Raw genomic sequence first — 27,125 nt, 5'->3', positions numbered from 1 at the left:
CCTGCTTTTAATGAACTTTAAATAAACCCTTGTTTGTGACTTGCACATTCTCCTTTTATTACAGGGGAAGAAAGGTGCTCTTTAAATGACAACTGTAATGAGAGGGATATGGAGGCTGCCATATTTATTTCCTTTTAAACAATACCAGTTACCTGTCCTCACTACTGATTTCTTTGACTCCAGTAGTGTCAGAATCACACCTTAAACAAGGATGCAGCTAATCTTGTCCAATCTGACAGTAATGACAGAAACACCTGATTTGCTGCATGCTTGTTCAGGGTCTAGAAATAAAAGCATTAGGAGCAGAGAATCAGCAGGATAGCCTGACAACTGGTATTGCTTGAAAGGTAATACATATGGCAGCCTCCACATCCCCTCTAACTTCAGTTGCCCTTTAAAGGGGAACTGAAGAGAGAGGTATATAGAGGCTGTCATGTTTATTTCCTTTTAAGCAATACCAGTTGCCTGGAAGCCCTGCTGATCCTCTGCCTCTAATACTATTAGCCATAGCCCCTGAACAAGCATGCAGCAGATCAGGGGTTTCAGACTTTAAAGTCAGATCTGACAAGATTAGCTGCATGCTTGTTTCTGGTGTTATTCAGATACTACTGCAGATAAATGGACCAGCAGGGCTGCCAGGCAACTGGTATTGATTAAAAGGAAATAAATATGGCAGCCTCTGTATACCTCCTACTTCAGTTCCCCTTTAAGTAAGCAGGTGAGAGGATGGATTTAGCATCCACCTGTGATTGGCTGCACACCAGAAGAGTCTCCTTATGTACACGGTGTGTGCAGAGCAGGATTATCCACCAGGCAACCTAGGCAGGTGCTTGGGGCCTAGTGACTGTCAAGAGGCCCACCTGCCACTTTATTTGACCTCTTTCCACTTCAGCTTACCAAGAGGGCCTCAAATCTACTACCTTGCCTAGGCCTCAATTACATCTTAATCTATCTCTGAGGCCCGGTGCACACCAAAAACTGCTAGCAGATCCGCAAAACACTAGAGGTTTGTGAAGCAGATTTCACAGCGATTCTAGGCATGTTTAGAGAGGTTTTCTAAACATGCCTAGCGGTTTTTGGAGTGTTTTTGTGTAGCAGATATCAGATATTGTTACAGTAAAGCTGTTACTGAACAGCTTCTGTAACAAAAACGCCTGGAAAACTGCTCTGATCTAGCGTTTTTCAGAGCGGTTTTCCACTTTCCTATACTTTAACATTGAGGCAGAAACGCCTCAGAAATCTAAAAAATGCTGCAGCCCCTGAGTTTGCGTTTGTGGAAAAAACTGCAAGCTCATCCCATTCACTTTCATTAGCCAAGCAGTTTTCCCCCTGCAAGAGTTTTAAAAAACGCCCCAGAACCGCTCTGGTGTGCACCAGCCCTGAGCGTGTATATCTGTGAATCTGCATCATTGCAGAATCCCTGATAGGATAGAGCAAATTAGCCATGGCGTGTTGTCTACAACCGCTTGCAGCTGGCTGGTAGACTTATGCCTGGTCCACACACACACCATGCATTTTCCTGTCAAATAGACGGATTGAATTGATAATTTCCGACAGGTCCGATGTGACTTACGAACAATTTTCCAATCACTTCTGTACAAAATAGACCGGACCTGTCAGAAATGTTCTATTCGACCTGTCTGTATGGGAAATGGCATGGTGTGTACCAGACCTTATGTCTGGTTCACACGGGCACTTGGAAGGCGGTAAACGATGGCCACTGTGTTAGTCATTTACATGCTGTGCATTCAAAACGAATGCCAGCACAATCATGATCGTTTGTGCAAACGTTGCATGTTGGTCCCTATTTTTGCCATTGTCTGCCAAGTGATTAGGCGATCCTGGAAGCAACAGGTTGCTTCCAGCCTTTGAGGGATACCCGAGGTGACATGTGACATGATGAGATAGACATGGGTATGTACAGTGCCTAGCACACAAATAACTATGCTGTGTTCCTTTTTTTCTTTCTTTGCCTGAAAGAGTTAAATATAAGGTATGCAAGGGGCTGACTCAGTCCTGACAGACAGGAAGTGACTACAGTGTGACCCCCACTGATAAGAAATTTCCCTTTGTATCGCTTTCTTGCTCTCAGAAGACATTTTCTGCTAAGAAAGTGTTTTATAGTTGGAATTTCTTATCAGTGAGGATCGCACTGTAGTCACTTCCTGTCTGAGTCAGGACTGAGTCAGCCACTTACATACCTGATATTTAACTCTTTTAGGCAGAGAAAGAAAAAAAGGAACACAGCATAGTTATTTGTGAGCTAGGCACTGTACCCATGTCTATCTCATCATGTCACTTCGGGTATCCTTTAAAATAAACCCGAGCAGAGAGTGCTATGGGGGCTGCCATATGTATTTCCTTTTAAACAATACTAGTTTCCTGGCTGTGCTGCTGATCTTTCTGGTCAGTAGGGTCTAAATCACACCTAAAAACAAGCATGCAGATCATCTGGTTAGATTTGTCATATACATCTGATCTGCATGCTTGTTCAGGGTTTACGGCTTAAAGTATTAGAGTCAGAGGATCAGCTGGCCAGCCAGGCAATGTGCATTATTTAAAAGAAAATAAACATGTCAGCCTCCATATCACCCTCACCTTGGGTTCCCTTTAAAGAGAACCTATACCAAGAAGGATATGGATTTTTTTAAAAATAATACTGTCAGTAATCCAGCGCTTACCATGTCAGTTGCCGCTGCCACCGCTGGAGCGCATCTGGGACTTCCGGTGCGGCCGGTCACAGTGGCAGGGATGGTGTCAGTGGCATTCTTGCGGGGATCTGGCCACATTATTCTCAGACTGTAAATGAGGGCGGACGCATGCGCTGTCAGGGTCGCTCCTCTTATGCTCTAAGGAAGTGTGTCAGCTGACCAGCTGTCAGCTGACATGCATGACTCCACCCCCGGCTCTGGATTGGCCAAGCGGCTTGGGGGCGTGTTCTCCTGCTTACCCGGGCTTCTTAAGCGCTGTTCTGACACTTGCTCACTGTCTGCTCTAGCTAACACTTCGCAGTGACGGCTTCAGACCTTAGTCAGTTCTGTATGTGGCTTGAACCGGCAGGACCCCGGGGATTCCATACTAGCTCAGCTATCACATATATTGATTACTTGTGTTTGACTTCTGACTGTTTCTCTGACTTCCCTTTGCCTACTGATTCTGTACCTCTGCCAATCTGATCTGTTCCCGACCTCTGCCTGATTACTCACATTGATTTTGCCTGCTGATTTTGTACCTTACCAATCTGATCTGTTGCCGACCTGATTTGTTTGACTATTCTCTTGATCTGTACTCAGTGTTAGTACTGCCTTCTACTGACACTGTCTGTAAGACATTCCCTTTTAGGGAACGTCTGATATTTGTCTGTCTGCTAGTGCTCACACACTAGCTGATCATTACAAATACCAGTTGCCTGACTCTCCTGCTGATCCGGAGTCTAATATTGTTAGCCACAGCCCCTTAACAAGCATGCAGATCAGGTGCTCTGACTGAAGTCAGATTAGCTGCATGCTTGTTGCAGGTCTGAGATCCAAATACTACTGCCGCAAATAGATCAGCAGGACTGCCTGGCAACTGGTACTGTTTAAAAAGAAACATCCATATCCCTCTGTTTAGGTTCCCTTTAAGGTCCATACACATGCTAGATTAAAGTCATTGCTCTCAGAAGAGCAGCATCGCTCAAACGACCTTACCAAGCAAAAAGAAATGGCAAGTAGGTTAAGTAATATTGTTCATATACACTAATATTCCAAATGATTATATTGTACGTATACTGCGTGTGCAAGCAGAAGTGATATTCCATACAGCATGCACGCGTGCTGTGAAACCTTGCCACTTCTGCTGTGCTGAATAATGCTCTGCATATTACTGCATCACTTGGGCCCCCTCCCAGCTACAGGTCCCCCGCCACTGCAGGGGCAATAGTTACGCCAGTGGGAGCTCACAATCTAATCCCTACCAGCATGGTGCAGTAGTAGAAAGTACCATCTCTTTGCTGTGCAAGTGTCCCTGGTTCAAATCTTCACCATGACATTATCTGCATTGAGTTGTTTGTTCCCTCTGGTTTCCTCTATATGAAAAAAAAGAGATTAAAGGGCAACTGAAGTGAGAGAGATGTGGAGGCTGCCATATTTATTTCCTTTTAAGCAATACCAGTTGCCCTGGCTATCTTGCTGATCCTCTGTCTAATGCTTTTAGCCATAGACCCTGAACAAGCAGGCAGCAGATCAGGTGTTTCTGACATTAATGTCAGATCTGACAAGATTAGCTGCATGCTTGTTTCTGGTGTTATGCAAACATTACTGCAGCCAAATAGATCTGCAGGGCTGCCAGACAACTGGTATGGTTTAAAAGGAAATAAATATAGCAACCTCCATAGTCTTCTCACTTCAGTTGTCCTTTAAAGGAAACTAAGCTTTAAGTTATAAAAATAAATAAAACTAAGTTTCCCTCTAAGGGAAGTTTGCAAATGGAATATGCCATAGGGGTGGTAGGCATTACTTAAAGTGAACCCGAGGTGAGAGTGCTATAGAAGCTGCCATAATTCCTTTTAAGCAATACCAGTTGCCTGGCTGTCCTGCTGATCCTCTGCCTCTAGTGCTTTTAGACATAGACCTTTAACAAGCATGCAGCAGATCAGGTGTTGCTTCCAATGGTACTTATCCATTAGCCGGGCGCATCCGGCAGGTGGCGACAAAACTCCAGAGTTACATTTTTCCCTACTATCCATGGCGGCCTGGAGGGGGAATATTAATTAGCGCCACCTGCCGGATGCGCACAGCTAACGGATAAGTGACCTTCCAACCTTTAAATCAATGCAATGTTCAAAGTACATGTGGTGCCATGCGTTCCAATAGACTACACTACCCCAACGCACTGCATGCAGAGTGTTACTGCATAACTTGGGTGCCCAGGCCCAGATTTACATCACAGGAGCCTATAGGCACAGATGTCCTGGCACCTTAGACTTGGCCCTCCATGAACCTACAAACTCCCACCAAACTGCGCCACCGCAAGTGTACTGGCTGTCCCAGCTGTCACCTCTCCCTTACTTCCCTTGCCCATCATAGGTAGCTACAGGTGTCCCTTAGCATTAGGTAGCCAGAAGTACCCTCAGTACTAAGTAGCTAGAGCTTCCCTCAACTGAAGGGAGAACTTGTGAGTGAAACGAGCAGGGTGAGTAACCTCATTTATAGAGTACATTTGAAATCGGCGCCGGTAGACTTGGGCGCAGGATCCAGCTGTTATACGGCTGATCCTGCTTCTGCACAAGTCCGGGCCGTTTTAATTACTATTCCCCCTCCAGGCCGCCATGGATAGTGGGGGAATGAAATAATTCGGCTTCCAGCGATTGCTGGAGGCCGAATTATTGTGTTTTTTAAGGAACCTCGGCTCCGTCTTCTGATGGAGCCGACGTTACTCACTGAGCGCTGCAATAGGAATGATTCCTATTGTAGTCTATGGAGGCGCTGGCTGCACCCAAATCTAGCAGCGCTGAAAAGCACTGCTCCGCATTTATACTCAGCAGGACTCTGCATAGGGAAGCGCTCTGGGAGGTGAGTGAGCCGCCTCTCCACCATCAGGCACCTGTAGGCACGTGCCTACAGTCCCTTATGGTAAATCCGGACCTGGGGGTGCATTATCGGAGGCAGAGAAGCATACTTTGCATTGACTGTATGCTACACAAAGCACTTTTTTTTGTTCTGTTGTATTCCTGTTTTAGGCCTCTTTTCCATGGACAGTTGAACTGTGTGCTGAGTGAGAAGTTGCCAGGCAGTAGCAAGCAGTTGTGAGAGTTTGAGAGGCATTCCACTGCCTATCAACTGTCCATGGAAAAGAGGCCTAACAGGGAGCAGCTCCATCTTTGAGGGCCCATTTCCATGGGCAGTTGAACTGTGTGCTTACTAAGCAGTAAGCAGGCAGCAGTTACCAGACAGCAGCAAGCAGTTGTGAGAGTTTGGCTTCTTCTCCACAGACTGTTGATAGGCAGTGAAATGCCTCTCAAACTCTCACAACTGCTCACTGCTGAGCACACAATTCAACAGTCCGTGGAAAAGAGGCCTTTGAGAGACATTTCACTGCCTATCAACCACCTGTGGAAATGAGGCCCTGAATTTAGCCAAATGATATAAGCACTGGAAAACATGGATTAGCGGGAGTTTCAGTCCACAAGAAAGATATACTGGCTCCACAATTAAGGCCCATTTCCCACGGACAGTTGATAGGCAGTGAAATGCCTCTCAAACTCTCACAACTGCTGACTGCGGCCTGGTAACACTTACTGCTCTCTGAGCACACAGTTCGAGTGTCAATGGAAAAGAGGCCTAAGGCCTCCTTTCCATGGACTGTTGAGCTGTGTGCTCAGGAAGCAGTTACTTACCAGGCATACATTTGAAATCGGCGCCGGTAGACTTGGGCGCAGGATACAGCGGTATATGGCTGATCCTGCTTCTGCACAAGTCCAGGCCGTGTTAATTACTATTCCCCCTCCAGGCCGCCATGGATAGTGGGAGATGATATAATTAGTCTTCCAGCCAGGGCCGGATTTACCATAAGGCACTGTAGGCACGTGCCTGATTATGGAAAGGCGGCTCACTCCCCTCCCCTAGCTCCTCCCTCCTCCCAATGCAGCGTCCTGAGCAGTGTGCAAATAAAATAAGGGGTTACTCACTTGGCTCTCTGCATTCCACTGACGAGATCTCCCTTCAGTCTACCTACTTAATACTGAGGGTACCTCTAGATACCTAATACTTGGGGGGCACAGCTAGCTTCTTAATATTGAGGGTACTTCTGGCTACCTAATACTATGACAGGCAAGGGAAGTAAGTGAGAAGCGACAGCTGGGCCAGCCAGCACACTTGCGGTGCAGTTTGGCAGAGGTTTGTTGGTTCATGGAGGGCGGAGTCTAGGGCGACAGGACATCTGTGCCTATAGGCTCCTGTGAGGTAAATCCGGGCCTGCTTCCAGCGATTGCTGGAGGCCAAATTGTGTTTTTTTTAAAGCAACTTCGGCTCAGTCTTCTGACGGTGCCAATGTTACTCACTGAGCGCCACTGTAGACGTGATTCCCATTATAGTCTATGGCTGCGCCCAAATCTAGCAGCACTGAAAAGCACTGCTCCAAGCAGTTTCCAGGCAGCAGTAAGCGGTTGTGAGAGTTTGAGAGGCATTTCACTGCCTAGCAACAGTTGGTGGAAAAGAGGCCTAAGACATTTGACAAAGTACATATACTGTAACTTTATAGCCATTTCTCCCACATATCACTTCCCAAATACACTTTGGCTATCATTCATAAAGCATTTCCGCATGCGGAAATGCTGAAAACAGCTGACTTTACCGAGCACATAGCAAAATGTCTATTCATAAAAACTGTTTCTGCTGACATTCCTGAGCAGTGCGGGAAATTACCGCCTTGTGCGGTAATTATCTCAACACGTCACCATATGTCAATTCATAAAGATTAGAGCAAGCGGAATCAGCACGGAGAATACCGCTCCCTTGGCAGAGCCGATAAGCATGCAGATAAGAGACAGACCTCCTAAACAGCAGCAGTGAGAAAAGAACAAAAAAACGGCATCCAAGAATACCCAGGCTGTGTTTTTTAACCCCTTGGGTACCTGTTTTCAGATAAATTTCACATTAGAAAGCCTGCTAGTGTAACATTTTTTTAACATTTTTTTTTAAGTTTTAAGTTGTGGCAATTAAATAGATTGTTTAGAAAGACTAATAAACAGATTCAGGGCAAGGAGAGGCAGTTTAAAAACAAATGCACATGTAAAGGGATGCTGGGGCTGCCTCTTCTATTCTAATCCTGTCTCTGGAGGAGAAAATGTATCAACTCGGCAGCTTCTTGTGTTTCCACAAGCCTACTGCCAGCCTAATTCGGGAAAATACTGCACTACTATCGCAACTGTAAACATTTTTATGAATGAGCACACAGAAGTCTAACATACCGAATGCGGTATTTTCCCACAAAGATTTCTTTTACCAAACACACTTTTATGAATGATAGCCATAGGCTGGAACATGAAGCTGCCATATAGCTCTCAACTGCCTTACCTTATAATACAGACTGTCATCACTGACCACTTAGTCTCTCAGGATGATCAAAATACCACATATGCGATTCCGCCTAGTGTGTTCCTACCCTGAAAATGGACCAATCAATTTAAGCATGGGTGGGACATGATTGGTTCAGATTCAAGCTGCATACCATGGATTTGCATAAAAATGTACATAATCCTGCATAAACTGAGAAATATTTGCATTTCATTGATCATCCCTATTAGCTCCAAGCCAGATACTAATTTACGTATAATTATATTATTACCCAATCAACATGTGTTCTTTGGATAATGGTGTGTACACACTTGAAAGATAAATTAAAGATATCAGACCAATTTTACCCCCTTCCATGTAGTATGGGAGCATACCTACACAGTCTATTCTATTAAACTGAGCTCCCCATCAGATAAAATCTTTGCAAGATGCTGCACACACAGATGCTGTACACATGCAAAAGATCAGTATCTGCTAAAGATCCGTTCCTGCAAAAGATCCATTCCTGCAAAATGCATTCAATGGCTATAATTCATAAAACATTTCCGCATGCGGAAATGCTTAAAACAGCTGACTTTCCCGCACACATAGCAAAATCTGCATTCATAAAGGCTCCTTCCGCATCAAAAGCTGACATTACCGAGCACAGCGATAAATCACTGCCTTATGCGGTGATTATTGTAAAAAATGTAGCAAAATGTTAATTCATAAAGATCACCGCAAGCGGTGTGAGGTCGGGAAGTACCGCTCCCTCTGATGTGGCGATAACAATGTGAATGGAGACACACAGACCTCCCAGGCAGCTGCAGCAGAGCGGAACACGGAGAAATGTATCAACTCGACAGCTTCCGTGTCTCCACAAGCCTACCGACAGCCTACCACCAGCCTAGTTCGGGGAATCTCCGCACTGCTACCACACCTGGATACTTTTTTATGAATCAGCAGCCAGAAGTTTTCCCGCACTGATTCTCCATACCAACAGCACTTTCATGAATGATAGCCATAGTCTATGATATCTGCAGATCCTCATACACACTTTGTTTAACAGACTTCATCTGCATATCTGACAATCATCTGCAGATTATTGTATATTATTAATATTGAAATATTAAAGGGAAAGCAGATACAAGAGTTATTTAAATAACTTACTATACGAAATCTTCAAAACCTGACGGCTGAAACATGGTGGGGAGATTATGGGCGATCTATGGGCAAAAAGTAGACCTATGAGTTAAGTAGTAAGGAGAAAGTTTGAGTGTAAGAGAACGTTGTTTGACAGGAGGAAGTGAATGTATGATTATGTTGTTGGATGGAAATTTTTCTCAGAAGAAGCATAATGAAGAAGATACAAAAGAGAGAAACCCAATGATGATAGTACAGCTCAACATAGGAGCACAGCAATGAAGCTATGTTTTCTCTCAGTTGAGCAGGTGACTAATATGAGGGGAAAAAAAAAAAAAAAAAAATTATGATCAATCCAAGAGAAAAATTAGCTTGCTTAATCCACGGAATTGTACTATATCAAAAGCCAGCTTATATACCGTGGCTGGGAATTGAACCCAGGCTGGGAATTGAACCCAGGTCTGCAGTGTGTGGTAGGTAACTCATTTAACCACTATACCACTAACAACACTACATGCTGAATCTTCTTGGAGCAGACTTACTTCCTCCCTCCAAAAGACACACATACATCCCCATAAAATCATTCAACAGCAACTGCATGCACAGTCTTTGTGGTACACAGTCTGTGTGGCACAATTGGTTAGTGCGTTTGGCTGTTAACTGCAAGGTTGGTGGTTTAAGCCCACCCAGGCATGGCCTTGCCTTTTGTGTTCAACAGTTGTCCGAAGAGAACCCCAGATAGCCAGGTAGAGATTCATCTCTCTCTCTCTCTCGTAGGGATGGTCACCGCTTTCCGCGGAAGTGTATTTTCGGCAACTTTAGGCGGAAATTGGTCATTCCGTTCCATTTGGTCGGAACAGAATTGCTTTTTCAATCTGGCGGAATTCCGAAATTTCCTGTGAAATTCTGCCGGTATCCGTTGATGGCTTTAAGCTGAAAATTTTCTATCTTTTCTATCATTTTTCCAATCAGCAGAAATTTTTCAAAATTTAGAAGTTCGCCTCCCCATTGAAGTCTATTGCGGTTCGCGAAAGTTCGCGCGAACCGAACCTTTCGCGAAAGTTCGCGCGAACCGAACCTTTCGCGGAAGTTCGCGAACCGAAAATCGGAGGTTCGTGACATCTCTACACACAAACTCTCACCCAACCTTTTCCAAATCTGTACTCTTAAGCCTCTTTCAGAAGTAAGCCGATCAGTTCAGCGTCCCATCTGCTGCCCGCCAGTGCAATTTAAATGCTGCTACATTGCAGCAGTAATAACAACACGTGCCAAGCGCTAACATACGATCGTGTTACAGGGCAGCAGAGGGCCACGACATGTCAGGTCTGAGCAGGGCTGCGGATACTCTCAGATGTGACTCTGTGGGGGCTACCTGTCTAGAGCTGGCACCCAGCACCTAAGGCTTCTTTTCGACGGACAGTTGAACTGTGTGCTCAGCAAGCAGTTACCAGGCAGCAGTGACCAGTTGTGAGCGTTTGAGAGGCATTTCACTGCCTATCAACTGTCTGTGGAAAAGAGGCCTCACAAGCAGGGATGCTCAACTCTGACTCAGATAAAATCCAGATAGTTGTTATCCAGATTTCATCCGGGAAATTCAAATCACCTGTGCTGGGGGGTTAATCTTACCCATCTGATGCCTTCTTAGGTCCGTCCCTCGGTGCCTCCCACGATGTGGTCATGTGATTACAAACACTTCCTCCTTTAACCCGGCAGGAGGAAGTGTTTGTAATCACGTGACCGCCGTGTGGACCCCATTGTGGGAGGCGCCGAGGGACGGACCTAAGAAGACTTTAGATGGGTAAGATTAACCCCCCAGCACAGGTGATTTGAATTTACCGGCCCATCCGGTGCTGGAGACCAGCTGACAGGTGTTGATGGTGAATAGGGATGATCAAAGAGATGCAAATACCTCTAAGTTTATGCAAATGTTTATGCAAATATACACAGTTTGAAAATGGACCAATTTAAACCCAGGTTTAAAGGGGAACTGAAGAGAGAGGTATATGGAGGCTGCCATGTTTATTTCCTTTTAAGCAATACCAGTTGCCTGGCTGCCCTACTGATCCTCTGCCTCTAATACTATTAGCCATATCCCCAGAACAAGCATGCAGCAGATCAGGTGTTTCAGACTTTAAATTCAGATCTGACAAGACTAGCTTCATGCTTGTTTCTGATGTTATTCAGACACTACTGCAGAGAAATAGACCAGCAGGACTGCCAGGCAACTGGTATTGATTAAAAGGAAATGAATATGGCAGCCTCCGTATACCTCTTACTTCAGTTCCCCTTTAAATTGATTGGTCCATTTTGAAACTGCATATATTTGCATAAAAATGTGAATAATTTTACATCAACTCTGCAGTATTTTAATCTCATTGATCATCCCTAGTGGTGAATTCACTACCTGCCAGCTCCCTGTCGCAGGCCCAGTGTACACCAAAACCTCTAGCAGATCCGCAAAACGCTAGAGGTTTTTGAAGCAGATATCAGAGCAATTCTAGGCGTGTTTAGAGAGGTTTTCTAAACATGCCTAGCGATTTTTGGATCGTTTTTGTGTAGCAGATTACAAATATTGTTACAGTAAAACTGTTACTGAACAGCTTCTGTAACAAAAGCGCTTGGAAAACCGCTCTGATCTAGCATTTTTTTAGAGCGGTTTTCCACTTTCCTACACTTTAACATTGAGGCAGAAATGCCTCAGAAATCTAAAAAATGCTGCAGCCCCCGAGTTTGCATTTGTGGAAAAAACGAGCCGCTCTGGTGTGCACCATCCCATTCACTTTCATTAGCCAAGCAGTTTTCTCCCTGCAAGCGTTTTAAAAAACGCTCTAGAACCGCTCTGGTGTGCACCAGCCCTGAAGCCAGAAATCCACTTGGAGCGATTTCTAATCGCTCCAAACCCACTAGGAGCAATTTTCTGAGCACTTTGCGATTTGAAAACTCTTGCTAATGCAATGCTATGGGGGATTTTTATAACATCACATCGCTCAAGTGGGATCACACCCATAGCATTACATTAGCAAGAGTTTTCAAATCGCAAAGTGCTCAGAAAATTGCTCCTAGTGGGTTTCTGGCCTGAGAATTTGAGAGGCATTTCACAGCCTATCAACTGTCCATGGAAAAGAGGCTAGAAGCGGTTTTCTGAGCGTTTTGCGATTGATTAGCGGTTTTTAAAATCGCCCCCATTCATTTTCATTAAAATTGCGGTAAAAATTGCTGCGATTTTTGCGTATGCAATCGCGAAATTGCGGCGATTTTTCCGTTACTGTGTACACGATCGTGAAATTGCAGCAATTTTTCCTTTGTTTATCCCGCGATATTAATGAAACTGAATGGGAGTGATTTAAAAAAATGCTAATCAATTGCAAAACGTTCAGAAAAGCGCCTTTAGTGTTAATGGGCCCTAATGGCCCATACTCACGAGGGACTTTTGTCGCCTCAACACGCGGCGCGCGCGTGTTGCGGCGACAGGTCACCCGTGAGTATGGGCCGCGCGCAACCCGAACTGTCGCCCGGAGCGGGCGCGCAACCCGAACTGTCGCCCGGTACGGGCGCGCAACCCGAACTGTCGCCCGGTACGGGCGCGCAACCCGAACTGTCGCCCGTCGCTGATGTCGCCAGGCGATTGAAATGTTCAATCGCCTAGCGACAGTCGCCGCCGCAACTCCGCCGCAGCTGTCGCTAGTCCGCGTGAGTACGCGGACTAGCGACAGCAACCTCCATTGGGATACGCATAGCTTCCGGCGGGGGGAGGAGGAACATCGGCGACAGCTTCCGTCGCGGCCGCTGGTCCCTCTTCCGCGTGTGTACGCGGAGGGACGTGGCGACGAGCTGTCGCCGGCCTGTCGCCCACACGCTCACGTGTGCTGGCGACAGGCTACTTTTGCTGCCCGTGAGTATGGGCCCTAAGGGTAGGAAGACACTAGGCAGAATTGCATATGCATTTTCCACTATGTTCTATAGAAAACGCATATGTGATTCTGCCTAGCCCTAGTGTGTTCCTACCCTAAGGGCAAGAACCCAGTAGAGAACTTTTTTGAACATTTAGGCCTTGTTCACATTGCATTGGGCTAGCGTGTCTGTCTGCGGTGGGCTTTTTTCCCTGCATTTTTTAAAGCGATTTCTGGTGATTTTCTGTGCGTTCGCTTGTTTTTTGGGCATTTTTGTAAGCGCTTTTGCAGAGCGCTCCGTCTTTTGATCCGAAAAAAAATCCGGAAACAATAAATACAATGTGTTTTTTTTTTTAAAAAAACACTCACGCAATCACTTGCCAAACCGATTTTGTGAGCGTTTTGAGTTTTTTCCTATACCTTCCACTGAGGCAAATCGCCTCAAACATGGCCCAAGCACTGCTTTTCAAAGCGGATCGCAAACAAACCACTTTGATAGGAACTCTCTCATAGAGAATCATTGCACAAGCGCTTTCAGGGTGATTTTGAAAATCGCCCGCGCTTAAAATTTAACAAAAACGCCTATAATGTGAACAAGGCCTAAAGGATTGCTTTAAATTACTAGCGATTTCCCTAAACGCTCTGTCAATGTAAATAAATGTAACAAATTCCACAGTAGCGATTGCGATTAGCCAAATCGCAATTGCAGGACATGCAGCATTTTGGCAGCGTTTGCACTTGAATGTAAGGTATTGACGCGCTTATGAATCGCTACACATAGTGATTTGTGCGTGATTTTAAATTAATGCAAACTGTAAAAAAATAATAATAATAATTTAAAACGAATAAAATTGCTTATGGCAAATCGCAATCTCAATCGCTGGCAAAAAGGTTACACTTTTTAAAATCACTACCAAAATTGCTAGAAAGCGCTCATGAAATCCCTTACAAATCACTAATTCAAACCGCCAGTGATTGCGATTGCCATTTGCGACTTGTAGTGGGTTCCAGGCCTGAGGACTCATTTTCACTGGCATTTGAACTGTGTGCTCAGCAAGCAGCAACCAGCAGCACTGCCTATCAACTGCTCGTGGAAAAGGGGCCTGAAAGAAGCCTTAGGCCTCTTTTCCACGGACTGTTGGGCTCTGTGCTCAGCAAGCAGTTACCAGGAAGCAGTGAACATTTACCAGGCAGCAGCGAGCAATTGTGTGAGATTGAGAGGCATTTCACTGCCTATCAACAGTCCGTAGAAAAGAAGCCTTAGGGTAGGAACAAACTAGGCAGAATCGCATATGCGGTGTCCATAGCACATAGTGGAAAACTAATATCGGATTCTGCCTAGTGTATTCCTACCCTTTTTGTTTTATAGACAGACTAGTAAAAAGGCCCGCCTGTTTAAAAACGGGTGCTAGGTCACAGCCGCTACCCCCACAATACGCACACATATGCGTCCCGCTTGCTCGTTCCCCATCACTGTCTGAAGTATATGCACACAGGGAGCTGCTTGCTTGGCAGTTGGAAAAAGCTGTTATTTCTCACAATGCAATGAAAACCTCTGTGAACCACAGACAGCAAACTGTCAGGTCCGGCCCTGTGTCCTAACTGCCCTGGCTGCACATATGCTCAGTACAAAAAAGCCAGGGACACACAACCATTCAGTTGATGACGCAGGGACACTTGCATTTTATTATAGACACATTAATTACCCCACCTGTGCATAGCTTAAGTAGCCTGCAAAACATTCACCATTGTGGAGTCATGAGGACAGGTTTAAAAAACACTGGCCTATAGGAAAGCATGATTTGTGTTTTTTGCATGTGATTTGACATCATGGCACATCACGGCAAGGCACATACGATTCATGTACGTGCAGGGCCGGATTTCTGGAAAGGCCAAAAAGGCCATGGCCTAGGGCGATGAAAAATCAGGATAAAAGGGCGGCAGGACCTGAGAGAGATAAGAGGCTGCATGTCAAAATAAATAATTTCTCCTGCTCCGAAGCCGCCCTGCTTTGCTTCACACACAGTCAGAATTTCAAAACTCCATGTATTTTCCTTACTTCTTGGTGTGCAATGAGACAGTGCTACCTCCTGAACATACAAGCTTCAGTTTAGTGCCAGGGGTGTAGAGAAACCTGGTTCAACATGTGCTTGCTGGGCACTGGGCAGTGAGGTATCGAGAGAGGGTTTCTTGAGCAGGGGTAGTACAGTGGTCTGCTTGAAGTCTGAGGGGAAGGTGCCTGTGGATAGGGAGAGGTTAAACAGGGTAGTGAGGACTGGGGCCAAATCCATGAAGTGAGGCTGGAGTAAATCAGAAGGGATGGGGTCAAGGGGGAAGGTAGTGGTATGGGAAATCTGCAGTAGGTGGTTGACTTGCTAAATGGTAGTAGGAGTGAAGGAGGTGAGGGGAGGATAGAGTGGAGGAGGAGCTGGATGGGAGGGGGTGGGAGGTGAAGATTGAAGACTGGATATTTCCTGACCTTCAATAAATATATGAGGTAGTCACAAGTATCCAGATAAAAATATTAAGTAGTCACACTCCTCCAGATAAAATAACTAAGTAACCAGGGCCCATATGCAATTAGCTTTTTCTCCTGAGTTTATTCCTAGGTGGAATTTTTAAACTTGTCAATAAAATGCCCTTTAAAGAAAACCTGTAACAAGAAAAAATTCCCCTAGTGCAGGCATGAGCAAACTTGGCCCTCCAGCTGTTGAAAAACTACAAGTCCCACAATGCATTGCAGGAATCTGACAGCCACAGTCATGACTCATAAAGACAAATGCATTGTGGGATTTGTAGTTCCTTAACAGCTTTCCTCTCCCCGATTTACATTCTGACATTTATTACATTGTGACATTTTACTGTGGGCAGGTTATGTAGCTGCTGCTAGCTGTTTTGGCTGTTAGAGACAGCTGTAAACAGCTAATTCCTGTCTGTACACCTTGTTACATTGTAACAAACTGCCAAAAGTACTGCGGTCCCAGAGCTTCTTGTGGGAGTGGTTTCAGCACAAAATCAGTCATACAGTGCCCCCTGATGGTCTGTTTGTGAAAAGCAATATATTTCTCATGTAAAAGGGGGTATCAGCTACTGATTGGGATAAAGTTCAATTCTTGGTTGGAGTTTCTCTTTAGGTCCCTTCTTCTCTTCTATTTATTTCTATGTGCTTGTGGGGATGTCTCTTTGATAGTAATGAAGTTTGTTTATTTTACTTTACAATTTCTTTATCATTAATGGAGGCACCTTCATTGGGCCAGTGCACACCTAAAACCGCCAGCGTAATCGCAAAAGCTTAGCGTTTTTAAAAGTGACTTTTGTAAGCGATTCTAGGCATGTGCCTAGCCATTTTCGAGTTATACTTACATCCTGACGAATCGCCCACAAGAAGGGCGGGAAACGCGTCAATGGGCGGAGCCAACGTGTCATAGGGATATTCCCCACACACTGCCCTGACTGCGAGCGGAAGCGCTAATGGGATGGTGTCCCACATGGTAGCCCGGCCAAGATACCACAAACAGCCTGGAGCGCACAGTATACAGCGTGTGTATCATCCACGCATGGCAACTGAATGCAGATTGCATATTGCCGATCGGTGTGCTATCTCGTCGCTGATTGAGGAGCGAAGCTGAGCCACCTTCACTGCAGTGGGTACCCACAGGAAGACTAACACAGCGGAAGTGGTGAGATCGCTCCTATGGAGATGATATACACTCTTTTCCCCACTGCTGCTGCTTACTAACTTTTGATGCTTCCATGTGCTTTCTTATACTACAATTTTTATCTTAACACTGCTGTGCAGGTTGGACTCTACACCCCCTATGGGGAGTTTATAGCAGACAACACGATTACATCGCTCATGCAATACAGATAGTCAGGCCCGGATTTCTGGGAAGGTCACAGAGGCCATGGCCTAGGGCGATAAAAATTAGCAGAGCGCAGGACTTGGAGAGATAAGAGGTCACATGTCAAAGTAAATCACCACTCCTGCTTTGCTCTGGTCTGCCTGAATTCCAGAGATCCCTGCATCTCTCTTACTTGTGCAAAGTGTGTGTTATGGCAGTCAGCATCTGCTGTCACCTGTATGATGAGAGGGGACAAATAATCTGCTGTGAGAAGAAAAATCGATGGTCTCAAGTAGCAGAACTCTTGAGTACTGATTAGTTTTTCTCATGCAGCACGCATTCACGGGAAGAAATTAGCAGCTCTCCCCCTCCCTGACTGATGTTAGTTTATTACTAGGAAATGATAATTGCGCTCTCAGCATAGATTCATCCACCTCTCCCCCCTTCATGGACTCACTCACCAGACGTTGCGGTCTATAGCCAGACCAAGTCACGCTTCCGGGGTGTATGGCCCCCCGTCGCCCCACGATCACAGCTGATTCCACTCCTTGGTAGATGCAAGACTGTTTCCGTAACTGGTTTAGTCCTTGGATGGGATGGGCGGAAAGAGAAAAAAAGGAAGACCAGCCTCCTATAGTGTAATTCCGTTTTATTAAAAGATGAGTAAAATACGTTAAAAACGTAAAAAAAAATGGAGCCAGCAATGTTTGAAAACACTTGGGCTTATAGGTGGAATCAGTTACAGGCGGCCGCCAGATACCCACTTCACCCGTCAGTGTAATACCGTATACACGCTGCTCAATTCCGCCGAGACGCCAGGTGACTCCTTGGCGCTCGTTCTGCTCTGTACGTCGCGTCACTCCGTGGCTCCGCCCTACGCGTTTCGTTGCCTAGCAACTCATCAGGGGCTACACGGAGTGACGTGTGTGCCCTCAATTTAAAGCCTGCGCGGCTGCCGGCCCGGAAATGACTCCTCCCTTACATAGTATATTGTCATACAGTTTCATTGCACAATTAAAAACAATTAAAAACATGATCCTTTATGTCTACACATGTGTGGCATCTTCACATATATTGGACACATGGCTTATTATGTTAATTTTAACATCAATCACTTAATTGATCAAAAATAGCGTCATCCTCCATCAACATGCTGATAACTCTTATTGCAAGTATATCCCATTAAATGATGTCCATATTTTGCACACCTGCACGAGTGCCGATATGCAGAAATCCTAACTGCAAAAACAGAAGCGGAGGTTCAATCTGTAGGCGTGTTTCTATGTTAGGTTCAAGCAGTGCAAAGGATCCAATCACCATACCCAATACCCATTATCCAGACCCAGGAAAAAGAAAAATTAAAAGTAAAATTAAGTAAAAGGCAGTCCCCTTACCCGCAATCCCAAAGGGTGACAGTGATAGTTGTTTCCCCCCGCATACAGTTTATTGATCCCAACTTACACCTATCTACAAATCGATCAGATGGAAAACTACGCCCTATGCACATATTGATAGAAGGGCACTATAGCACCACCCAAAGGACCTTAAGTATATGGCAGGGTATATCTATGAATTGTTGAGAAAACAGTTAAGGTCTATTTCGATGTTTAATCCATTGGGTTCTAGAGTCTCCATTTCATAGATATGTTTGGTCTCTAATTTAGACAGCTCACGGATTTTGTTGCTGCCTCGCCAGGAGGGCTGCAGTTTTTCTACACCTATCATTTTCATTTTACTGAGTTTACAAGAATGATTGCCCACAAAGTGCCTTGGGACACTATGATTAGTGTGCCCTTTCTCAATCTTATAATAGTGTTCACCTAATCGTTCTTTTAGTTCTCTACTAGTTCTGCCAATGTATTGCTTACCGCACATACATGTCAGACAGTACACAACAAATTTGGTTGAACATGTTATGAACCCCCTTATTTTCATCTCACGTCCATTGGTACTAGAGATTACACTGGATGCTCTCTTTGTAAGACCATTCTGACACATTCTACAGGATCTACATGGATAGAAGCCATCTGTCTGCCAGGGGCTTTTATATTTTTTGGGCGGGTTCACACAGCTAGGTGCTATTAGGGATTTAAGATTATTAGCTTTCCTATATATAAATCGTGGTTGATCTGTCAATATAGGTCCCAATTGGGCATCTGCTTTTAAAATTTTCCAATGTCGTTTGACAATTCTTTCCATTTCTCGATATTGTTTGCTAAATCCTGTAATGAAGGGTATGTTATTTGGATCTCTATCTTTTGTCCTCCTGACAAATGTCTGTTTCCTATCCATTTGGGCCACCTGCCCAATCTGCTCATCAATGAAGGCCGCATCATAACCCTTCTGTAAAAACCGACCCCTGAGCATGTGTGACTGCTCTATGAAGTCCTCCTGTCGAGAGCAGTTCCTCTTTAGTCTGAGGAACTGTCCTTTCGGGACTGCCCTCACCCAGTTATATCATAGATATACCCTGCCATATACTTAAGGTCCTTTGGGTGGTGCTATAGTGCCCTTCTATCAATATGTGCATAGGGCGTAGTTTTCCATCTGATCGATTTGTAGATAGGTGTAAGTTGGGATCAATAAACTGTATGCGGGGGGAAACAACTATCACTGTCACCCTTTGGGATTGCGGGTAAGGGGACTGCCTTTTACTTAATTTTACTTTTAATTTTTCTTTTTCCTGGGTCTGGATAATGGGTATTGGGTATGGTGATTGGATCCTTTGCACTGCTTGAACCTAACATAGAAACACGCCTACAGATTGAACCTCCGCTTCTGTTTTTGCAGTTAGGATTTCTGCATATCGGCACTCGTGCAGGTGTGCAAAATATGGACATCATTTAATGGGATATACTTGCAATAAGAGTTATCAGCATGTTGATGGAGGATGACGCTATTTTTGATCAATTAAGTGATTGATGTTAAAATTAACATAATAAGCCATGTGTCCAATATATGTGAAGATGCCACACATGTGTAGACATAAAGGATCATGTTTTTAATTGTTTTTAATTGTGCAATGAAACTGTATGACAATATACTATGTAAGGGAGGAGTCATTTCCGGGCCGGCAGCCGCGCAGGCTTTAAATTGAGGGCACACACGTCACTCCGTGTAGCCCCTGATGAGTTGCTAGGCAACGAAACGCGTAGGGCGGAGCCACGGAGTGACGCGACGTACAGAGCAGAACGAGCGCCAAGGAGTCACCTGGCGTCTCGGCGGAATTGAGCAGCGTGTATACGGTATTACACTGACGGGTGAAGTGGGTATCTGGCGGCCGCCTGTAACTGATTCCACCTATAAGCCCAAGTGTTTTCAAACATTGCTGGCTCCATTTTTTTTTACGTTTTTAACGTATTTTACTCATCTTTTAATAAAACGGAATTACACTATAGGAGGCTGGTCTTCCTTTTTTTCTCTTTCCGCCCATCCCATCCAAGGACTAAACCAGTTACGGAAACAGTCTTGCATCTACCAAGGAGTGGAATCAGCTGTGATCGTGGGGCGACGGGGGGCCATACACCCCGGAAGCGTGACTTGGTCTGGCTATAGACCGCAACGTCTGGTGAGTGAGTCCATGAAGGGGGGAGAGGTGGATGAATCTATGCTGAGAGCGCAATTATCATTTCCTGACTTTTTAATGCTGGCTTAACCCAGAGACTTAATTGCAGCACCTGCTAATTGTGGACTATTGATTGTTTAACTTCAGTCTTCCATTGAAGCTATTGTTGTGAAGCGAGCGCTTTTATCCTTTTGTTTAGTTTATTACTAGTAGGTCAGTGCTGTTAAAGACCTCAGATCTGTTGAATTTATGGCTTTTTTTTTCCTCCTAGAGAATGACAACAACATTCTTTGTGCTAAATTTAACTCTTTCCTGGATTTTTTTTGTTAGCAAAGTAATGTGTTGACCATCAGTGAAAGCAGGATGTTTTGAAACAGAATGACAACTGTGTTACATTTATTTATTTTTACAAAACAATCAATGCATCTCCTGCTGACTGTATATATAGCTGTGTTCCTAACATCTTGTATACAGTAACAAAGTCTGAAGACTGCTCATTAACCAAAGGCTCACTGTTTTTCTTTTGGTTAGCCAATAAAAAGTGTTATTCTGTTACAAAACTTCCTGCTGACTGATTTTAAAATCTGTCTTAAGTGCTAAATTGTCACTGTGTAAAGTACACCTGAGCTTATGCTGGGTACACACAATGCAAATTAATCGACTATTTCCAACATGGCTGATCTGCTTTCCAATCAATTTTCTGAATGATTTTTCATAGAAGTGAACAGCAAATTGATCGAAAAATTGAAATTAGATCAGACATGATGGAAATAATCGACCTGACAGTAAATCTGTCAGAAAGTTGCATCATGTGTACCTAGCATTACACTACATCTATGCCAGTGTGTGTAGTGTCTGATCCTTCTACTTACCTGTTCTCTGTTTTGGATGGGCTTCTCTGCATTGTGCTACACTGTCCCCTATTTGTGGCTCTGACGGCAGCAAGTAGCACAGAGGACAAAGAAGCAGCGCTGTCCACTGGGGCTCCTTGTGATTTTGCACTCCTGTATGCAGGTGCACAGGAGCCGAGGGAGTGTTATGGGTATGTGTACTTGCCAAGTGCTGCTGAGTGCTCATACATGAGCATCATTTCTGAAGTATGCAAGCCCAGAACACTATCGCCTGCTGTCCATGCAGACAGGAGCGCAAAATTACATGGCGTGGACAGAGCATGCACTGCTTCTTTGTTGAACAGGGAAAAGCAGCAAAACAGAGGGTGGCCCGTTCAAACTAGTCAGAGTTGGACAGAATGGGGGGGGGGGGGGGCGGTTGGTGACAGCCGGCCTAGGGCGCTGGAAAGTACAAATCTGGCCCTGCAGATAGTGTGTAAGGCTTGGCCCATGTCAGTGTGCAAGGATGTTGGTGAGTGAAATGCCGGCTCAGTTTAGTTAGTTCTTCTCTTAGCCTGAGCATGTATCCTAGGCGCTATTGCTCCAGCAGGGATTTTAGTTGCTTTTAATATGCTGATTCTTGCATGCAATCAAGCAGATGTGTGATTTTTATTTGGAATAATAAATATGGATTATCTGGTTTACATATATCAGGGACTCGTGCTCTCTTTCTTCCTTACCGAGTTATGCCTAGGGATTTCTGGAGCATTTTGGTGTAACATTTATTTATTTTTGTACAGCAGAGCTGGAGGTGCACAGCTTTTGTAGGAAAAAAAAACGCTTGGAAAATTGCTCTGTTCTAGCGTTGTTTTAGAGCGATTTTCCACTTTTCTATACTTAACACTGAGGCTAAATAAATGCTGCAGGACCCGCGTTGGTGTGATCCATCCCATACAAATACATTAGCCAAGCGCTTTTCAAAGCACTAGCGTTTTTAAAAGCGCTCAGGAGCGCTCTAGGGGCTTGATTTACTAAAGTGTGCCATCACAGAAGTTATCACGCCAGCTGTCGCGGACAAACCTTTGCAGGGTTACTTCGCGTGATAAGCAAAGGTTTGTGCGCGTTTCACGTGAAAAGTGTACGTGATAACATGCAAACCTTCGCTTATCACGAGAAGTAACAAAGGTTTGCACGCGGCAGCTCGCGTGATAACTGCTGTGATAGCAGTTATCACACTTTAGTGAATCAAGCCCTTGGTGTGCACCAGCCCATTGTGTTTAGTAATTATTGCTATTTTTAGTACTGCTATTTCAAGACTGACCAGCTTCCTATCGTGCACTTTGTTACATGCTCACTGAAGCTCTCTTCTAAAAAAGGATCCTTATCGCCAGCTCTTAAAGGGATACTTAAGTCAAAAATAAAAAATGATTTTTACTCACCTGGGGCATCCCTCAGCCCCCTGAAGCTGTATGGTGCCCTCGCAGCCTGGCTCCGATCCTCCTGTCCCCACCGGCGGCTACTTCCGGGTTCGGCGACAGCCGCTGACAGGCTGGGAACTAGTGTTGGGCGAACAGTGTTCGCCACTGTTCGGGTTCTGCAGAACATCACCCTGTTCGGGTGATGTTCGAGTTCGGCCGAACACCTGATGGTGTTCGGCCTTTTTAGTTCAGGTTCGCCCGAACTACTCAATGCCCGCCGAACAGGGCCGAACAGGGCCCCTGTTCGGCTGAACAGGGCCCTGTTCGCCCGAATATGGCCCCCCTATGGGGTCGCAGGCATAAGGGGGGAGCATGCCCCGATCGCGGGGGGGGGGGGGGGTCGGAAATTCCCCCCACCCCCTCCGCTAGCGCTCCCCCCTCTGCCCGCTTCCCCATAAAAAAAGTTTTCTGAAAGTTAATAGTACCGGTGGCTGGCTGCAGTGGCTGGCTGGCAGTGGTGTGAGTGAGGATGAGGAGTCCGATTAGGACTCGTTGAGGCTGGGCAGCGGGTGGTTCAGCGGTAGTACCCTTGTGGTACTTCCGCCCTTTCTCTGACTTCACGTCCTCTACGTGATGACGCATACCCGCTGCCCGGCCTCAACGCGTCCTAGTCGGACTCCTCATCCTCACTCACACCACTGCCAGCCAGCCACTGCAGCCAGCCACCGGTACTATTAACTTTCAGAAAACTTTTTTTATGGGGAAGCGGGCAGAGGGGGGAGCGCTAGCGGAGGGGGTGGGGGGAATTTCCGACACCCCCCCCCCGCGATCGGGGCATGCTCCCCCCTTATGCCTGCGACCCCGTAGGGGGGCCGTATTGCGGCATGTTCGGGGGTCCCATTGACTTCCATTGAGTTCGGGGTTCGGGCCGAACATGCCGAACATCTGGCCCATGTTCGGCCTGTTCGGCCCGAACATCCAGGTGTTCGCCCAACACTACTGGGAACGCGAGTGATTCTCCGCGTTCCCAGCCGCTATATCACCCTCTATGCTGCTATAGTATATAACATATACGCTATAGCAGCATAGAGGATGATATACCGGCTGGGAACGCGGAGAATCACTCGCGTTCCCAGCCTGTCAGCGGCTGTCGCCGAACCCGGAAGTAGCCGCCGGCGGGGACAGGAGTATCGGAGCCAGACTGCGAGGGCACCATACAGCTTCAGGGGGCTGAGGGATGCCCCAGGTGAGTAAAAATCATTTTTTATTTTTGACTTAAGTATCCCTTTAAAGATCAAAGAACAGCCAACACTTTTATTTAGACAAGGGTTTGATCTCAAAACAACCAGAGTTGTTGAGATTTGGGTCAGCTGATGCTTTGATATTTTATCCTGTAAGAAATGTATACATCCCCACAAACACATTCTGCTGTCAGAAAATAAGGTTTACAAAGGAAGTGAAAGTTAATGCGACGGTCCTGCACTGGGAACCAATGCTGCGAGATGAAGGTGAAGATCACTGAACCAACATACCGCCAAAAGATAAAAACCTTCAGGGCATTAAAGTAGATCTGAACGCTTGCACAGGACAGAAGGAAAACAGAGAGAATTCCACCCTGTATGTATTTAGAATAACTTTTCCACACTCTACAATTGAAAAAGTATGAACAAGTAGGTGAAAAAACTGTCAAAATTAGAGATAAATGAAAATGAAAGATCACGATTGTGAAAAAAATTTACATTTAAAATGCATCTGTAAAAAATGTACATTTCTCCCACAGTAAAATGCCCTATACATTACTTTTCTCCTATGTTGCCGTCACTTACAGTAGGCAGTAAATATCTGACAGATCTGACAGGTACTTGGACTAGTCCATCCTCATGGGTGATTCTCAATTATTTCCTTTTTTTTTTTTTGTACAAAATCACACTATGGAATTGATCTATATAAAGATTCAGGCCACTCTCCATCTCCCTTGCACAATATTTTGGCAGTGGGACTGAGCAACTGTCATTTATGAAGTTCTTTTGAAAATAGAGAGAACTATAGAATCCCCTATGCAGAGATGGACTAGTCCAAAACCTAGCAGAACTGTCAATTTTTTTACATATGCATACACAATTTTTCATGATAGTGGTTTTAACTATTTGAAGCAATGTACTCTGAGGTAGACTATAACCATAGTTGTAACGTCCTTTATTTGAAGTTCAGTTCTTTTTGTGGCAGTAGTTAATTTTCAGAAAGGCTGGGCGTAGTTTGGAATTGCCCACTATGACAATGAAGGACTGTACGGTAGGATAGATTAAAACAAAAAATAGTGACACCAGTTCCCATGTAGAGTCTATATTCAAGGAAGATGCCAAGAGACTGACCTCTGAGAGGTAGAAGATGGCAAATAGGATGGTGAGCAGAAGCATGATCCGAGCAGCTCTGAGATGGGCATCCAGCCTGGGGATACTGAAACCCGAACGGTTGTACTGCATTTTAAAGATGTGGGTCCAAAGAGAGGTCAGGGTGAGGATAACTGAGAGGACAACCAGCAGAAATGGCAGGCAACATCCCACTACGATGGACAGAGTTCTGTAAGGAAGAGTTATCTGGATGGCTTCACTCATCAAGGCATTTGTGGAGCGATTTCCAGAATCTCCGTGTGGCTTCAGATCAACGTTCCAAATGCCCAAGACACTAATGACAAAAGACACGATGCACGATCCAACGAGTAACCTAGGAACCACTTTTGAGATGTTGGTCTTGAGACGGACAAAGAGATGGAGCTTGAAGGTAACAATCCTCAGGCAGTAGTAGATACAGAGAGCAGCCATAATCCAAAAGCTGAAGTAGAACTGGAAAATTAGAAAGACAGTTATAGAGGAATAAGTACTGCGGTACTGAATCGTCTCCGGGAAGAAGATAAAGAGGAAAGTGCAGATGTTCATTTCACACTGCAGTCCTATGCTGTTAGCGGCCATCACAACCAAGAGCTTGTCACATAGACTAAGCTTCATTCCATGTCTCCAGTCCACCAGATTCACCACGATAATGTAGCAGTTAAGAAGGACACCAGCTACGCACTCAGCAACAGAAAATATGAAGCCAGACACCCACATGGAAGCCATTCTTTATCCTTTTGTGTGCCTGTGTGCTTTCTGTGTATAAGTAAGGAAGGCTGGAGAAGGACTCACTGACAGTGATTGACTGGATGCAAATCTCTTGGGAGAGGGTTTTGTTACCACACTACAGGAAATCATTAACTCGGATCTTGTGTCAATGCTCAATTAAAAATGAAGTCCAAAGAAAGCTACTGTACACAGGGTCTGTAAGATTAAAGTTAACCCAATTCAGATCAGATCAGATCAGATCAGAATCTTTTATTTCGCCCCAAGTATGACTACAGGTAGGTCGTGCCCGGAATTGGTTTTGGCAGGTACAGGACTAGGTGTGGAACAAAACATACAATACAATACAATACAATAACATACAATACAACACAATAACCATACAGATACAGCGGTTTAACCATAACGTTTACACAAAGTTTGAGCCACTTCCTACCATCAATGCAGATTGGAGGTGGGGTGACAGCTTTCCTAAAGTCAACAAGCATCTCTACTGTTTTTGCGGTATTGAGGACTAGGCCATTTTCTTTGCACCAGAGGCAGATTCTGTCAACCTGGTTGCGGTATTCCTGCTCTTCATTTCCGGAGATGAGGCCAACTATTGTTGTATCATCAGCAAACTTGATGACTTTGACCAAGTTCTCCGTGGACCTGCAATTGTTGGTGTATAGGGAGAATAAGAATGGGGACAGAACACATCCTTGAGGGGCCCCTGTATTGGTGGTTCTTGGTTTCGAGATGATAGTGTCCAGCTTGACAGCCTGGGACCTGTTGCTCAAGAAATCTGTGATCCACTGGCGTAGGGTGGGGTGGACCCCGAGGGCAGCAAGGTTCTCCTGTAGTATTAGGGGGCTGATGGTATTAAACACTGAGCTAAAGTCGAGTAGGAGGATCCTGGCGTAGGAGTTTGGTTTGTCAAGGTGTTCGTTGACGAGCTCCAGGAAGATGTTTATGGCACAGTCAGTGGACCTATTTGCTCTGCATGCAAACTGGAGCAGGTCCAGCAGGGCCTCAGTGGAACGTTTTAGAAGGGGCAGAACCATGCTTTCAAAGGTTTTCATGATGACAGATGTGAGAGCTACCGGCCTGAAGTTGTTGAGGTCAGAGACACCCTGCTTTTTGGGGACAGGGATGATGGTGGACCTCTTGAAGAACGCCGGAACTTTTCCTTCCTGGATGGATTTGTTGAAGATGGAGGAGAGAATAAGAGCTAGCTGCTATGCGCAAGTTTTCAAGCAGGCTGGTGACACTTCATCTGGGCCTGAGGCTTTCCTCACATTCATTCTTG

General features: G+C 45.2%; 1 protein-coding gene across 1 annotated transcript; it reads right to left on the bottom strand.

Moving 5' to 3' along the window:
• Positions 1-24,928: 24,928 nt before the first annotated feature.
• Positions 24,929-25,837, bottom strand: LOC137526070 (taste receptor type 2 member 13-like). Its single transcript, XM_068247283.1, has one exon. It carries the CDS (start codon positions 25,835-25,837, stop codon positions 24,929-24,931), a length of 909 nt encoding a protein of 302 aa, XP_068103384.1.
• Positions 25,838-27,125: the final 1,288 nt, after the last annotated feature.

Source organism: Hyperolius riggenbachi, chromosome 7 (assembly GCF_040937935.1).
Source record: "Hyperolius riggenbachi isolate aHypRig1 chromosome 7, aHypRig1.pri, whole genome shotgun sequence".
NCBI lineage: Eukaryota > Metazoa > Chordata > Amphibia > Anura > Hyperoliidae > Hyperolius > Hyperolius riggenbachi.
Note: the sequence above shows the minus strand (reverse complement) of the source record. Positions and strands in the feature narration are given on the sequence as shown.

Bases quoted from the DNA above. Each gene is read 5' to 3' on its own strand.
- LOC137526070 (XM_068247283.1), bottom strand. From the start codon at position 25,837: ATGGCTTCCATGTGGGTGTCTGGCTTCATATTTTCTGTTGCTGAGTGC.